The sequence below is a fragment of the Microcaecilia unicolor genome, chromosome 4, assembly GCF_901765095.1.
Source record: "Microcaecilia unicolor chromosome 4, aMicUni1.1, whole genome shotgun sequence".
NCBI lineage: Eukaryota > Metazoa > Chordata > Amphibia > Gymnophiona > Siphonopidae > Microcaecilia > Microcaecilia unicolor.
The window spans coordinates 320,427,189-320,443,234 of record NC_044034.1 but is presented as its reverse complement, the minus strand read 5'-3'; the positions used below and the strand labels follow the sequence as shown (position 1 = coordinate 320,443,234).

General features: G+C 43.8%; 1 protein-coding gene across 2 annotated transcripts in view; it reads left to right on the top strand.

Moving 5' to 3' along the window:
• Window positions 1–16,046, top strand: part of LOC115469357 (disintegrin and metalloproteinase domain-containing protein 9-like) — a 240,843-nt gene that overhangs the window by 28,908 nt on the left and 195,889 nt on the right. Inside the window, exons 3-4 of one of the 2 annotated variants that reach the window (XM_030201903.1) lie at window positions 5,229–5,293; window positions 11,328–11,406. In XM_030201903.1, coding sequence (XP_030057763.1) covers window positions 5,229–5,293; window positions 11,328–11,406 — 144 coding nt within the window. Of the gene's footprint in view, window positions 1–5,228; window positions 5,294–10,454; window positions 11,407–16,046 lie in introns of both variants that reach the window. The other variant, XM_030201904.1, reaches the window with a different exon arrangement.

Below are 16,046 nucleotides of genomic sequence, written 5' to 3'. Positions count from 1 at the left end.
TCTCAGTATGCCTAGTACAGGATTTTGGAGGGGGGTGTTAAAAAATAACCGGCCCTGGGTGTCAAATACTCTAGCTACGCCACTGCTTATTAGCGCTTTACATTTGACTTTCCATTCCTTATGCTGTTTCTTATTATTTTCTTTCGGATCCTTCTTCCATTTTCTGAAGGATTTTCTTTTAGCTCTAATAGCTTCCTTCATCTCACTTTTTAACTATGCTGGCTGTCGTCTGCCCTTCAATCCTGCTTTTTTAATATATGGAGTATATTTGGCTTGGGCTTTCAGGATGGTATTTTTTAACAGCATCCACACCTGATATAAATTTTTGACCTTTGCAGCTGCTCATCTAAGTTTTTTTTTTTTTCACCGTTCTTCTCATTTTATCATGGTCTCCTTTTTGAAAGTTCAGTGCTAATGAATTGGGTTTCCTGTGTGTATACTCCAGAGCCAATATCAAATCTGATCGTATTATGATCACTGTTAGCACCTTTACCTCCTGCACCAGATCATGTGCGCCACTAAGGACTAGGTCTAGAATTTCTCCTCCTTTGTTGGCTCCTGTACCAGATTCTCCATAAAGCAGTCCTTAATTTCATCAAGGAAGTTTACCCGTGAGTTATATTTACCCAGTCAATATCAGGGTATTTGAAATCACCTATTATTATTGTGTTCCCCATTTTGTTAGCCTCCCTAATTTCTGATAACATTTCTACATCTGTCTGTTCATCCTGGCCTGGTAATATACTCCTGTCACTATCCTTTTCTCCTTTATACATGCAATTTCAGTCCATTGGGATTCCAAGATATGTTTTGTTTCGTGCAGAATTTTCAATCTATTTGATTCAAGGCCCTCCTTAACATACAGTGCTACCCCTTCACCAATTCGATCCACCCATTCACTACAATATAATTTGTACACTGGTATGATAGTGTCCTCTTGGTTATCTTTATTTATTTAGAATTTGCTCATACCTTTTTCAGTAGTAGCTCAACATGAGTTACATTCAGGTACACTGGATATTTCTCTGTCCCAGGAGGGCTCACAATCTAAGTTTTGTACCTGAGGCAATGGAGGGTTAAGTGACTTGCCCAAGATCACAAGGAGCAGCAACGGGATTTGAACCAGCCACCTCTGGATTGCAAGACCAGTGTTCTAACTACTAGGCCACTCCACCAGGTCTCAAAGATGCTTATTATATCTAATGTTTCATTTAAGATTATATTCTAATTCTCCCATATTATTTGTTGTGCTTCTGGCATTTGCATATAGACATGTCAAACTAAGTTGTTTGTTCCTGTTTACATCTTGCTCAGCGGTTGACAGTTTAATTTGCAATCTCTTGTCTCCTTTTTATTTAACGACTCCTGGTCTGCTGTGGTCTCTATTTCAACCTCACTATCGGGATACTCTATCTTCCTTGTTTTAGTGATATCTTTGAAAGATACTTTGTTCTGAACCATGTGCTTTTGAATGCCTGTCGGCCTTCCCCCAAGTTCCAGTTTAAAAGCTGCTCTATCTCCTTTTTATGTTTCAATATTTTTATTGACAACAGACACAAAATAAACATTCTCAGGGCAATGGTGCTTGTATCATATCACAACTGTCATCAAATTTTGCATTCCCCCCCCACATCCCTCTCCCAATCTAAATCATGTTAAGTTCCACTTCTAGACAACAGTAAAACTCCCATTTCCCTCTTACCCTCCCCGCCCCTACCCCTCCCTTTCTTCTGTCAATAGGTCTTTGTCCTGAGGAAGATAAGAGTTCAGTTGGTAAGGATTTGTCTTCTCGCTGTCGGCTGTAACGTATCCCAAAATCTACTCCAGTCTGCTGCAGGCGCTTCCCTTCTGCGGAATCGAAGTCTCTATTGTCACACTTCTCCAATTTCAACAGTTCTATCATTAGCACTCTCCACTGGCTCAACGTGGGTCCTTCTCGTTCTCTCCAGTGTATTAGTATTGCCTTCTTCCAAATCAAAATTGCTCTTTGTAGAAATCGTCTGAATCCCGGCAGGGCAGGCTTAGTGTATTTGCTTACATCAAACAACAATCTCGTGTTCAACATACAATCCTGACTTTAATCCACAAGACCTTAATATCTGGTCAACCTCCAATCTTATCTAAATACTTGCAACCACATTTCCCTAATCGGGATTTGTGTTCTTGGTCCAAACACCTTTTGGTGGTGCCGACCTCCTGCTTGGTTCCACTAACCACTTTAAGAAAATCTATGTTTTCTGTTGCTGGTCCAGTTCTTTGGAACTCCCTCCCTACTACTCTGCATCAGCTACGAGCTCTTGGTTTCGCAGCTTTCCTTCCTCATTTACCAGCTAATATAGGAAGTGTATGCCGTTCATGTGCCAGCGGGCAAACGTCTTTGAAATGATCCCAGCTGGAAAATCTGGATTATGATATATTGGCAAAAAGGGTGTTGATCTCGCCGAAAAGCCATGTCTTTTACATAACCACCTCCAAGCTGCTCTAACCGAGGACACCAGTGGGTTCTTATAAATCTCTATTCTCGGTTTCTGCTTCGTTGTGTGCATCAGCCAACTGAGGTGTATATTAGGGAAAACGGAGGCCTCCACCATAGTCGCCGAGAAGCTCTGATGCCCTGTCAGCCAATCTCTCATGTGCCTCATGGAGCTGGATATTGTGAGGTATTTTAATCTATCTCCTTTTTAAATGCCGATGCCAGCAGCCTGGTCCCACCCTGGTTAAAGTGGAGCCTATCATTCCAGAATAGGCTCTCCCTTCCCCAGAATGTTGTTTAGTTCCTTACAAATCTAAAACCCTCCTCCCTGCACCTTCGCCTCATCCACACATTGAGACTTCGGAGCTCTGCCTGTCTCTTGGGACCTGCTTGTGGAATGGGGAGCACTTCTGAAAATGCTACCCTAGAGGTTCTGGCTTTGAGCTTTCTACCTAAGAGCCTAATTTTGATTTCCAGAACCTCTCTCCCACAGTTTCCTTTGTCATTGGTATCCACATGTACCAAGGCAGCCGACTCCTCCTCCCCAGCACTATCTAAAATCCTATCTAGGCAGGCAAGTGACTAGGCGATCCTCACGTCCACCAGCCACCCAGCTATCTACATGCCTAATAATCGAATCACCAAGTACGACAGCCATCCTAACTCTTCGCTCCTGGAGACACATCCTCGGTGTGAGAGGATATTGCATCCTTTGGTGGGCTGGTCCTGGCTACAGGATTGCTTCCAGCTGCACCACGGTGATGCTCTTTGTTTAGAAGATCTCCCTCCTCTAAGGCAGCACAGGGGCTGCCAGACTGGAGGTGGGACTTCTCTACAACGTCCCTGTAGGTCTCCTCTATGTACCTCTGTGTTTTCCTCAGCTCCTTCAAGTGTGCTACTCTGTCCTCAAGAGAATGGACTCATTCTCTGAGAGCTAGGAGCTCTTTGCATTGAGCACACACATATAACCTCTCACCAACTGGGAGGCAGAGGCCTGCGCGGCCACATTGGTGATCTGCAAGGGCCGACTTGTACATGGAATGTTGCTAGTGGAATAGCAACATTCCATGTAGAATCTCAAATAGTAGCAACAGTGGAGGAGTGGCCTAGTGGTTAGGGTGGTGGACGTTGGTCCTGGGGAACTGAGTTTGATTCCCACTTCAGGCACAGGCAGCTCCTTGTAACCCTGGGCAAGTCACTTAACCCTCCATTGCCCCATGTAAGCTGCATTGAGCCTGCCATGAGTGGGAAAGCGCGGGGTACAAATGTAACAAAAATAAAATAAATAATCATCTGTGATGCTCAGGGCGTGCTGGGGCCCAGGACAAAAATTAAGGAGGGTGCTCCCAATCCGCTCTGTTCTCTGCCCCCTCCCTGTCATTACTACCACACATAAAACAACCTTAAATGATTTCTTCACACACAAACCACAGACAGTCCTTCTTCAAATACAGAACAAGGGATCACAGATTAGAAATATGAACACCAATATGGAACTGGGAACCCCAAGAAGTTAAACTCGGCAAGTACTGCCAACCTGGAGAAATAAATATGGAAATGCTCTTCATTTTCTACTCAATGATCAGTGACATAACCACGAAGAGGGAGGGAAAGGACTTAGACCCCCCCCCCCCCCCAAACTAACATCTCCCTTGCTGTGGCTGGTGAGCTCCTCAAGCTTCACCAGTTGATGACCACCTCCTTGCCCTCGTCAGGCCCAGCAACCAGAACTCTCCAAGCTCTGTAGCTAGCAGCAGTATTTCAGAGATTCTGCTGCTGCCCCCTCCCCCCCCCCCCCCCCCCCCCACTTGCTTGTCTTTCACATATTCATGAAATCTTAACGTGTGTGGTTGGAGGGAGGGGCATTGGTTATTTGGGGATACTGCCACCAACTGCAGAGCTTGGAGGTTTCTGCTGCCAGACTGGAGGAGGTTTCAATCGGCAGGACTTAAGCGTGCCATGGTTTTCCAAAATGGCTGCCGAGACTTCACGCGGTAGTCTTAGAATTTGAAGTGTGGAATTTGCTTGGGATATACACAAACACAACATTTTCGGTTCATTGTGGGAATTTTCCAAATTGCTCCTGATTATTTTCAGTTTCACATATTTCTTTAAATAATTTGTAACATGTTAGAACTTTTAATACATGATTTTACATGCATTCATTTTTAGGTTAACACATACTAAATTGATTTTGAGGGCACTAAAACTAAATGCATACTAACAATTATACATCCGTAGAATTTTCTGCAGAAAATGTAGTAATTTTAATTATGTGTTAAAAAGTTTGGAAACATTTTTAAACGGCAGATCCATTTACTCTTGTTTAACAAAATACCATCCCAGTGTTGACTGAACAACACAGAAAGGACATTCTTATTTAGAATCTGCCAGATATAGGATACTGAGCTTGGTGGGACTATTGAGCAAACCTAATTACTGCATGCAGGAACCAGTGAGCTTCTGATGTGTACAGTCAAATATGTTACTCTACTTGCTGCAAGGAAGTAGTCCTTCACTTTTACAATCAGTGAGAGCTGAGGGGGTCTTTTCCTAAAGCTTAGCTCGAGTTACCTGCAGCAGGGCCCATTTTATTCCTTTGCGACCTGTTGCAGATAACTCAAGCTAAGCTTTAGTAAAAGACCCCCTGAGTCTTAGAGCCACCTTTAATAATTTCAGTATTTAGCTGTTTTGTGATTTTTTTTTTGTTTTTTTTGTTAAGTATACTTAAACTTTAATCTCTCTGCTTCCTCAGGCCCATGTTTCCTATGTTGTTTGGGCAGAAGGAAAGGAGCATATTATTCATCTTGAAAAGAACAAGTGAGTGATTTTTTGTCTACCTCTTATATTATTTAAAACTATTTGCTAGTGTGTGGTGTGCTTTTGTGTACCATAGTCTGCTGGCTGTACCAATCTAGGTGAGACTTTGAAATCATACCAGAGGTACAGGTTGTCATCTTGCTCAAGTGTTCGGCACATTTGTTAGTGTCCGCTCCACTGTTCTGAACCAATGGATGTTATCCCTTACCAGCAAGTGGAGGTAGAGAGAAATTAATTTTGCCAGTGACATCACCATCATAAGCAGAGGTGCTCCTTGGAACAATCCGGTATTTTTCTCTGTCTTCAGCAAGTGGTAGATTGTGGTGACAATGCTCCTGTCCCTGGCCTAGCTCCCCGTTCTGCTGCCTGCGGCCACACAACATGGTTGGGCCTAATGGTAGCTCCCAGGTTACAGTCTTAGGACCATACCTGTTGAGCTTGGCTCCACAACCCTCAGTCACACCTCTTAGTGCCAATGTGTGAGGATTTGGCTAGGTCCTGCAGGGCTTTGCCCAAGGGGTGCGGGTCCTCATCCCCCACCCCCACCCCTCTTGCCTGTTCACTGTGTTTGGGTGTATTCCTCACACGCTCCCCCTGCAGTTCCAAGGCTTTCCAAAAGTGCTCGCTTTGGCAGCACATATACCAAAAAGAAGAAAAATATATAATCTATTTGGCCTGGCTAACTATAGCCTTTGTCAAGGGCTATTGTAAAGTCATGGATTATTTTTCTACTGTGTAAATGTGGCTCATTCAGTTTGTCTGCCTTTCTCTCAGTAAGCATTTTACATGTGTGTTCCTTTCACCCCCTTCAGTTAAAATGGATACATATACATAGCTCTCACACACTATTCCTGCCAGGACAAATTGGCAATTAGAATCCTCTCTTCTCTCTCAATTCACGACAAAGAAAAATTTCCTGGTCATTGTACTGGCTTTTCCATTCCTGTCCACCCCGGGTCCTTCAGCAGGGGGTCCCTAAGTGCCCTACAGGCTTATTTTCGAAAGAAAAGGGCGCCTATCTTTCGACACAAATTGCAAGATGGGCGTCCTTCTCACAGGATCGCCCAAATCGGCATAATTGAAAGCCGATTTTGGGAGTCTTTAACTGCTTTCTGTCGCGGGGACGACCAAAGTTCACGGGGGCGTGTTGGCAGCATAGCGAAGGCGGGACTGGGGCGTGATTAAGAGATGGGCGTCCTTGGCCGATAATGGAAAAAAGAAGGGCGACCCTGACGAGCACTTGGCCAACTTTACTTGGTCCATTTTTTCTTGCAACCAAGCCTCAAAAAGGTGCCCGAACTGACCAGATGACCACCAGAGGGAATCGGGGATGACCTCCCCTTACTCCCCCAGTGGTCACTAACCCCCTCCTACCCTAAAAAAAAAATCTTTAAAAATATTTTGTGCCAGCCTCTGTGCCAGCCTCTAATGTCATACTCAGGTCCATCACAGCAGTATGCAGGTCCCTGGAGCAGTTTTAGTGGGTACTGCAGTGCACTTTAGGCAGGCGGACCCAGGCCCATTCCCCCTACCTGTTACACTTGTGGTGGTAAATGTGAGCCCTTCAATACCCACCACAAACCCACTGTACCCACATGTAGGTGCCCCCTTCACCCCTTAGGGCTATGGTAGAGTTGTACAGTTGTGGGTAGTGGGTTTTAGGGGGCTCTGCACCCAAGGTAAGGGAGCTATGGACCTGGGAGCTTTTTCTGAAGTCCACTGCAGTGTCCCCTAGGGTGCCCGGTTGGTGTCCTGGCATGTGAGGTGGACCAGTGCACTACGAATGCTGGCGCCTCCCACGACCAAATGGCTTGGATTTGGTCGTTTCTGAGATGGGCATCCTCGGTTTCCATTATCGCCGAAAACCAGGGACGACCATCTATAAGGTCGACCTAAATGTTGAGATTTGGGCGTCCTCAACCGTATTATTGAAACGAAAGATGGCCGCCCATCTTGTTTTGATAATTCAGGTTTCCCCGCCCCTTCGCCAGGACGTCCTGCGAGGACGTCCTCAGGAAAACTTGGGCGCTCCGTTCGATTATGCCCCTCCTAGTGGTTTTTGGCTTCAGAGCTTGACCCTTTTGGTTTAACAGGCCCTGCACAGGACCCCTCTTGGTACCTAGTCCTAACCCTCATCCTCTGGTGGGGACCCAGAGAGGATTAGCAGGGACCCCATTTTGGAATCTCGGTGCTGTGGAATGGATCTGGTCATTCTGGAGGGTCTGGGTTCTTTGGAGGGAGCAGAGGTGGACTCAACGGTCCTTTTGGGCATCCAGTCCCCCATGGACTCCAATTCTGAGGACCTTCCCTGTTGGGAGGCTGGAGAGGAGCATTCCCATGTGTTCCGGCTCCTTTGTAACGAGGAGCCATCTCGTCTCTTAGACGAGGTCACTGGGAACCTTGGCTATGCTTAAGCCACTTGCAGCAAGCCCCTTTGGGCCCTGAAGAGTTTTCCACTCCATAAGACCCTCATTCGCTCGATGAGAGCGGAGTGGGAGTTCCCAGATGGTCTCCTTGAGATTGCTGGGGTTCTTGCTCATCTCTATGCCTTCGCTGTGGAGGTTGAGAAGTGTTGGGTCTTCCTGAGGGTGGACGCCCTGGTTACATAGGTGACCACTGTATGGTCTGTGCCCTGAGAAAGGCAAGGACAAATCAAACTCGGGTATACATATGTTATGATGACTGCAATACTGTGGTAGTGAGCCCTTGTGCCTTAACAGAGCACGGTGGACTGAAAGGAAGCGCCCTACTCAGTCAGGCAGCCGGACAACCCCTGGCTTCACCTGGGAAGCGACCACCGTTCCCCCCAGGTACAGATGGCCACCAGGACTTCTGGAACAAGCGGGGTCGCACAGCCGCCAGCCATGACAGACAGCAAAGCTGGGAACGGACCGGTCCAATCCAAGACTCAGGGCAGGCAGCAGAACAGTGAAGGGTCAGGTCCAATCCAAGGGTCTGGACAGGCAGCAGAACAGAGAATGGTCAGGTTCAATCCAAGGGTCTGGGCAGGCAGCAGAACAGAGAATGGTCAGGTTCAATCCAAGGGTCTGGGCAGGCAGCAGAACAGAGAATAGTCAGGTCCGGTCCAATAGTCAGGGTAAACAGCAAAGTAGACAGCAGAACGCTCCTATTCAAGCACCAAACCTCTATAACGATAGAAGCCGAAGCAAAGAGTGAAAGCGACTGTGGTTCTTAAATAGTCCCCTCGTCAGCAGTAACCACAATCAGCTAGGAGAACGATCCTGGATAGGCTGGCTGGCAGGAGGAGGTAGAGAGTGGCCAATCCTGTACCAACAGACGAGGCGAAGGACTGAGCCGGAAGGAAGCCCCACCTCTGTAAACGCTGACAGTCCGCGTGGCCGGCCCACAGGCCGCATCGGAATGGCTGGCCATGAGGCTGCAGCTGACCAGGCCGACGCCAATAGCCAACAGTCCGGGATCTCAAGGGGGTGGATGCTTGTCTGCGACTCCAGCGCTTCCAAATGGAAACTCTTCTCTCAGTCATTGCCTCTGTGTGGCTGGGGGAGTTCTTGACTTCCCTGAACTTCCTGGAGGCCTACCTCCACTTCTCCATAGCGGATCATCCCAAGAAATATCTGCGCTTCTGTGTGTTGGGGGTGACACTTTCAGATTCAGGCCTTGCCCTTTGACTGTGCTGAAGCTCCCTGAACATTTCCCAAAGTAATGGGGGTGGTGGCTGTGTAGCTCTGGTGTCAGGGTACTTGGTCATCCCTGTCTGATCGACTGGCTGTTTCAGTTCGAATTGACTTCACTACAGATTGGACATTCTGGCCAGAGCCTGCTTGGACTTTGGCAGAACTGTCATTTGGGGGGGCCTTGTCTTCGGTACATCCTATTGGTTCAGAACAGTGGAGCTGACACTAGAAAGAAGAAATTGAACTAAAATTTTTCTTTAGTCAGCAACACTGTTCCGAAGTCCTACTCTTGAAAGACCTAGGTCCGAGGTTGAGGGTGTGCTCTGTGCTTCCTTTTCAGTGTTGCAAAAAAGAAAAAAAGAAATTAATTTTGTGATTGGCATCCATATGGGTTCCCTGTGATATGGCTGTATCCTGGTATATGCAGGGTAGCGAGTGCCACTCTGTGGTGTTTTGCTAGTTTGGTTATCATTGCAGCAGCATTGGCTGATGGGGCATGGGGACATTACAAAGGGACCTTCTGCTGCTTGGGCAGATGCATACCGGATTGTTCCAAGGAGCACCTCTACTTATGCTGGTGATGTCACTGGCAAAATTCAGTTTTCTCTACCTCCACCTGCTGATAGGAAGGGATAATGCCCATTTGTTCAGAACAGTGTCGCTGACTAAAGAAAATAAAATTTTCAGGCAAGACTTTAATTTCTCCTTCAGTAAGATGTAAAATCACAGAGAATTCCTCACTGCAATGTGTCTTCAAAATTACTTATACGATTGGAAGAGGGGAAGAGTGCAAGGGGGCTATAGACCATAGGCTGTAGTGCTGGACTGTTTGTTTGAACTAAAAAGGAAGCAAGTTTTTTTTTCCCCCCTTCCTCTTGGATCTACAGAAGCCCAAACTCTGAGTAGCTTTCTGTGACCACCTACCGCAGTAGAAGCATAAAATGTTGTGTTGCAACTTTTTTCTGCTGTTATCTAATGTGATAACCAAATACTACTAATTCAATTCCCAACACTACCTCTGGTACATAAACTATCAAAAATAGCCACAGACTAGGGTGATTAAAACAATTAAAGAGGAAGCAGCCTGGCCGAGCCTACATGCAGGAACTAGTGAAGCTAACCTAGACCTCAGGAGTCTGTTTGCTGTTACTCTATATTTTTTGAGAGCACTTTGCCCTGATATTTTTATTTTTTTGTTACATTTGTACCCCGCGCTTTCCCACTCATGGCAGGCTCAATGCGGCTTACATGGGGCAATGGAGGGTTAAGTGACTTGCCCAGAGTCACAAGGAGCTGCCTGTGCCTGAAGTGGGAATTGAACTCAGTTCCTCAGTTCCCCAGGATCAAAGTCCACCACCCTAACCTCTAGGCCACTCCTCCACTCCAATATAAAGCTTGAAGCTCAAAATGTGATTGCATCTGCATTCACTGTGCTTAGCTCTCAAGTCAAATAGCAACAGCCCTGAATTCAAGTCCCTGATGAAGATTTTTTCGAAACCCTGCAGAGTCGGACTCATGATGGATTCTGTCACATGACAGTGGTTTGCTTGCCGAAAACTTTGGAGAGAGCTGAATGACGCCAAATGACACCAAATGAAGTTGTTGCTGTCGGGTGCAGTGCACACACCCGATGGCATTGAGATAAGTGCGCCTTTATTTAACAATATGTAGTGATTTAAATTAGCAAGCTCTTTTCTGTACATTTTTTGAAAATAATAATAATAAAAAAAGACACGGTATAAGGTATGCTATATCAGTGTACTATTTATAATACTTTGGAGTACTAGTTCAGCTTACATCCCTCTTGGGAACGTTTGATATGTTATTTCATGTTTTAGTACAAAAATGTGTCCTGAAATGTACTTTACATACCATGTTTATGGAGCAGATATTAGTAGAGCTTGCCCTATGATTTATAAAGTTATGATTAGGAGTGTATGAGTGATAGTATGTTTATGTGAAAGAATTAGTGAGTGCTTTTGTTTATTGAGGACATGGCTAGATTTTAGGAGAAATTATTCTTTTTTTCCATTTGTGATTATTTTGTCACATTTCGGATTGGGAGCACAGGTTTTGCTCACATTTCATTTGGAGATTTTCAATGATCGAGAAACTTATCCACCCTTAGGAACAGTTTTTGACCTTTGGGTAAGTTGCAACTCTGAGAATCTCTCCTTCACACTAAATTGTTATTTTCATATAATTATTTAGTCTTCTTATTTACAAGATCTCTCTACTCATATAGTTCTTCAATTGTTTTAATCACCCTGGTTTGTGGCTATGTTTGGTTAACTAATGTGAGGGAGTAACTGAATTTGCTGCAGTATGTTCTATTAAACTCACGTATAGCAGAAAATTTGTTTTTTTTTTCTTTTCAGAGATTTTTTAGCCAAAGATTTTGTAGTTTATACCTACAGCAAAGATGGAGCCTTGCTTATGGAATACCCTGAAATTCAGGTATGCCTCAACTGCCTTTACTTTCTTTTAGATTTCTATTTCCATTGAGTTGTCTTAAAAATATTTTAAATCCCCTGAAAATCAGAAGGCTCACCAGCATCATTGTATTTTCTTATCTGTTAGCTAACCATCAGTTACTTCTTTCCACTTTGGGGAATAGCTTTGTAGGATATGGAGCACTACTCTTTACATTATGCAAATACCAACAGCATTGAAAAGGACAGTGATACAGCCTCAGTTAAAGATAACTTGAGCTTGTCCTGTTCAAAGTTGTTTATCAGCCAGTATCTAACCTAGGAAAGCTTATATAAGCATTCAACTCAGTGATTGGCTAGAAGAGGAAAACTAACCAGATCTGTGTTGGTCTGGATTCATACCTAGTTATGGAATGGAGCCAGTCATTGTAATCCCTGTTTGTTTTTGTTATGATAATTTTTATTAAGATTTTCAAGGAAAGAAAAATCACAAGACATACAGAGAAAAGGGGTGATCAGACCTGAACAACATCAAGGAAATTATCAAATCAAGAGAGCAGCATATATGTAGAGTATATATAAGCAGAATAATTCAAAAGCAAATGGCAGCTGTACATAGAACTGTCCAAAAGACCCAAGAGTATGACAAAATCAGTCAAGACTTCCTAAACAATATCAGTGGTGTCTGTACTGTATTGTGTCAAGTAAGTGCACAGCACCATTCTGCAAGATACTCATACTGGGCTATTTTACTCAAATAATGCCACCATAGATAAACAGACAATGTTGCAGTAGTTTTCCAATGACTTGATATCTTTTTTAGGGGCAGATGCTCAAAACTCTGGCGTTGTACTGAACAGCACTGGAGAAATAACGCTGGAACAATACTGAAGAACAATTCCCTAATACTGAATTCTAGTGAGGTGCAAATATAGGCGCACTCATAGCATTGAGCATTAGGGAGTTCGACAGGAGGATTGTGCCTGGTGGATGCGCTCAAGAGTTACGTGTATGCCCAGTCAAACTGAAGTGAGTCACTGACCTGTTCTGATCCACTTAACCCAGCTAGCACCAGATAGTAGCAGTGAAGAAAACCAAGAGCTCGTAACTGATGCAGAGTAGTAGGGAGAGAGTTCCAAAGAACTGGACCAGCAACAGAAAACATAGATTTTCTTAAAGTGGTTAGTGGAACCAAGCAGGAGGTCGGCACCACCAAAAGGTGTTTGGACCAAGAACGCAAATCCCGATTAGGGAAATGTGGTTGCAAGTATTTAGATAAGATTGGAGGTTGACCAGATATTAAGGTCTTGTGGATTAAAGTCAGGATTTTATGTTGAACACGAGATTGTATAGGAAGCTAGTGTTACTGTATAAGTAGAGGAGTGATGTGGTCATTCTTCTGACCTCCTAAAATTAAGTTTACTGTAATATTCTTTATGTTTGTAAGCAGTGAAACTCTTGTTGCGTTAACCCTTGGAATAAGGCATTACAGTAATTGATGTTGGTGAGAACTAATGCATGGGTAAGTATACGAAATGCGCATGTCTCCAACATAGGGTGTAAGGATCTTATCCGACGCAGTTTATAAATCTTTTAAACATCACAGTTGAGATGTACTGTGTCAAAGGTTACTCCCAGAATCTAAAGGGAATCTAAGGAGGAAACAACACTGAGATAATTCTGGTGTGAGGGGGCTATGGGAAAGTATCATGGTTTTGGTTTTAAAGAAGTTTAGTTTCATCCTATGGCATTCTATCCAGGAGAATATTTGTTTCCAACTTTGATGTAAGCGTTGTCTGTGCCGAAGTATTTGCAGGATTAAATGGGGCCAAAACTTGTATATCATCGGCATAAATGAAAGGAGTAAAGCTAAGGTCCATGATTAAAGATGTTAGAGGGGCAAAGAATATGTTAAAAAGTATTGGGGCCAACAGTGAACACTGCTGGACTCCACTAGGTACAAAAAAATGGTGTTGATAAAGTGTCTCTCCAGAGGACTTGGTAGGAGTGTTGGGACAAATAGGATTAAGACCAGCATCTTGCGGTGCCATTGACACCTATTTGTTGTAGCCTTCTAAGAGCAAGGCATACTCTATTAAATTGAATGTGGATTAGAGGTCAATGGACAAAAGTAGTATAGCCTGCTTACAGGATAGAGCTGATTGTACAGTAGTGAGAAGGGCTTCCAAGACAGTTATCATACTATCAGATGCCCAAAACCCTGTCTGATGTTGAGGAAGTCTCTGCTTTACACCCATGTGTGGCATCAGATGTAATAAAACTAGAAATTCAGCTATCTTTGAGAAAATTGGCTATTGGCCAGTAGTTATTGATAACATCTGTTGGTAACTTACTATCTTTTTTGGTTAGGGCATAGATTAGCCATCTTCCATAATGTGGGAAATTGGCCTGAAGTGAATCTGCATGTCAAGATAATCTCAAGCAGAGGATAGAGGGCAGGGAAGGGCATGACTAGCAGACTAGAAGGACAGGGGTCATGGACTGCAATAGAATGGTGAACACATTTAATTGCTGTCCTGATGGATGAGAGAGATGGAGGATTAAATGAAGAGATCACCGGTACTATTTGTGCTTGTGCTTGAGTAGATTCTGCATGGCATGTCTGTGCAGTTGGCAAATTTGTTTTTGGCATAGTATGATGGCGAAGGCCCTAATAAAAGTGTGGTTTGTACCCCTGCAGTGTTTTGGGAGAAGTGAGATGTTTGATTGTTAGCCGGAATAGCGTCAAAAGGAAGGGAAGTAGGCTTGTCAGTGTAAGATCTAATGGTTTTATAAAGTGTTCTTGTTTTAGGAACCTGACAGATGTTTTGGGAGTAGTGATTGAAATCTACTGCATCAATATACAAAGATGCTGCAAAACCTTGTCAAAGTTTGGAGATCTTGTGAATTTTGCAAAACAGAAGTAATATCGGATGAAGCAGAGTGGCAAGTTGTCAAAGTCAGCTGTAAAAGATAATGGTCAGAAACTGGAAAAGGAAATTGGGTATATGAAGAACAATGGATGGTATGGTCTGTTTTAGTGAGGATACCATCTAAGATAAGGCTGTCTTGATGGGTAGGCTGAGTAGTATGACATATAAGACTCAGATCCGCAACGAACATTTGAAATTCCTGTTAAAAGAGGCCTGTGAATCATCCAGGTTTATATTGTAGTCTCCAAGGATTACTAAATTTGGTAGAATAAAGGGGTTGGTGAGAGATAATATCTAAAGGGCTGTAACGGAAGTGAATGATGGCGTAGGAGGGTGGTATAAAAGAAGAAAGTCCGGTCACAAAAGGGTCAGTAGTTGAAAAAGAATGTTTTCCAGACTATCTATAGGAGTAGAAGGAATAGACTTGAGTTGGAAACTCTGTAGATAGCGACTAATCCACCACCCTTGCCTGAAGCATGAGAATGAGCATCATATGCATAGCCAGTTGATGTAGCCTGGGAAAGACATGCAAGATCACCGGGTTGAAGCCAGGTCTTTACCAGGCAAAAGATATCAAGGCCTTGAGAGGTTATTAGGTTGTGCATCAAAAAAAACCACGTAAAGATCGAATATTTAAGTAATCCAGCATCAATAGAAGCAGCCTGGTCTGGGTGTGGAGGTTAGGATAAGTGTCTGAGGTAGGCGGGGCAGTTGATATGATGGGCTGGGGTAAAGACGGCCCTATAGCACTGGGATGTGGGTCTCAGAAGTCATGGATGATAGATTCAAGGGCAACGACCACAAAGGATAACCCAGAGCCAAAGGCAGCAAAACATACAGGGTCAGCATTATCCAAAGGATTATGGGATGCACACTCAGGAACATGACCTGCTCCTTATGTGCACACCTACGGTGTACACCACAGTCCTGTTCCGAATATATTCAAAAACAAAATGACATCACCTTCTTGCAACCGATGGTGGATGGCCAGCCAGGGGATAAACACAGAGAATGCATTCCAAAGCCTGTGGAAATATAAATAGAGATAGCAGAACATCACAAAGATAATCTCTCTGGATAATATCCAGTAACTTTTGATCTTCATCAAGACCATAATCTTTCACCACCAAATGTAGCATTATGATAGTGTAAGAGAGTGAGAGAGTCATGTATTGGAAGGAGATGACTAATCATAGACCAAACATTGGACCAGAAGAAAGATAAAACAGAAGAGTGATATATCATGTGTTGAAAAGTACCCAAACTGCTTTGACATCTCCAACAATTGGAGGAATTGGATTTGACTGCTTGTGTCTTGATTGGAATCCAAATGGCCTTATGGAAAACAAAGTAGACTGATTGTAGAATTGGTGCCAATCAGAAGGTGATTACACTTTAACCAGAATTTAGACCTTTGGGATACACTTAAAAGCCACATTTCAATTCTGCTTCCAGGGAGCCTGAAGGGTCAGTGATGTGCGAAAATGATGACATATGAAATGCTTATATATTTGAGAAATAACACACTTGGTGCATTCCAGGGATCATAAAAATAAGGTTACTCTTGGCTCAGCATCCAATAAATTTGATATCTTAAAGTTCCGATACTGGTTTAAGAATTGTTTCAACTGTAAATATTTAAAAGCCTGATGAGGAAAAAGACCAGATGTAGTTTGTAACTCCGTAAATGTTCTGAATTGGTTGTGAGACTGGCTCCAAATGCCAAGGCGAT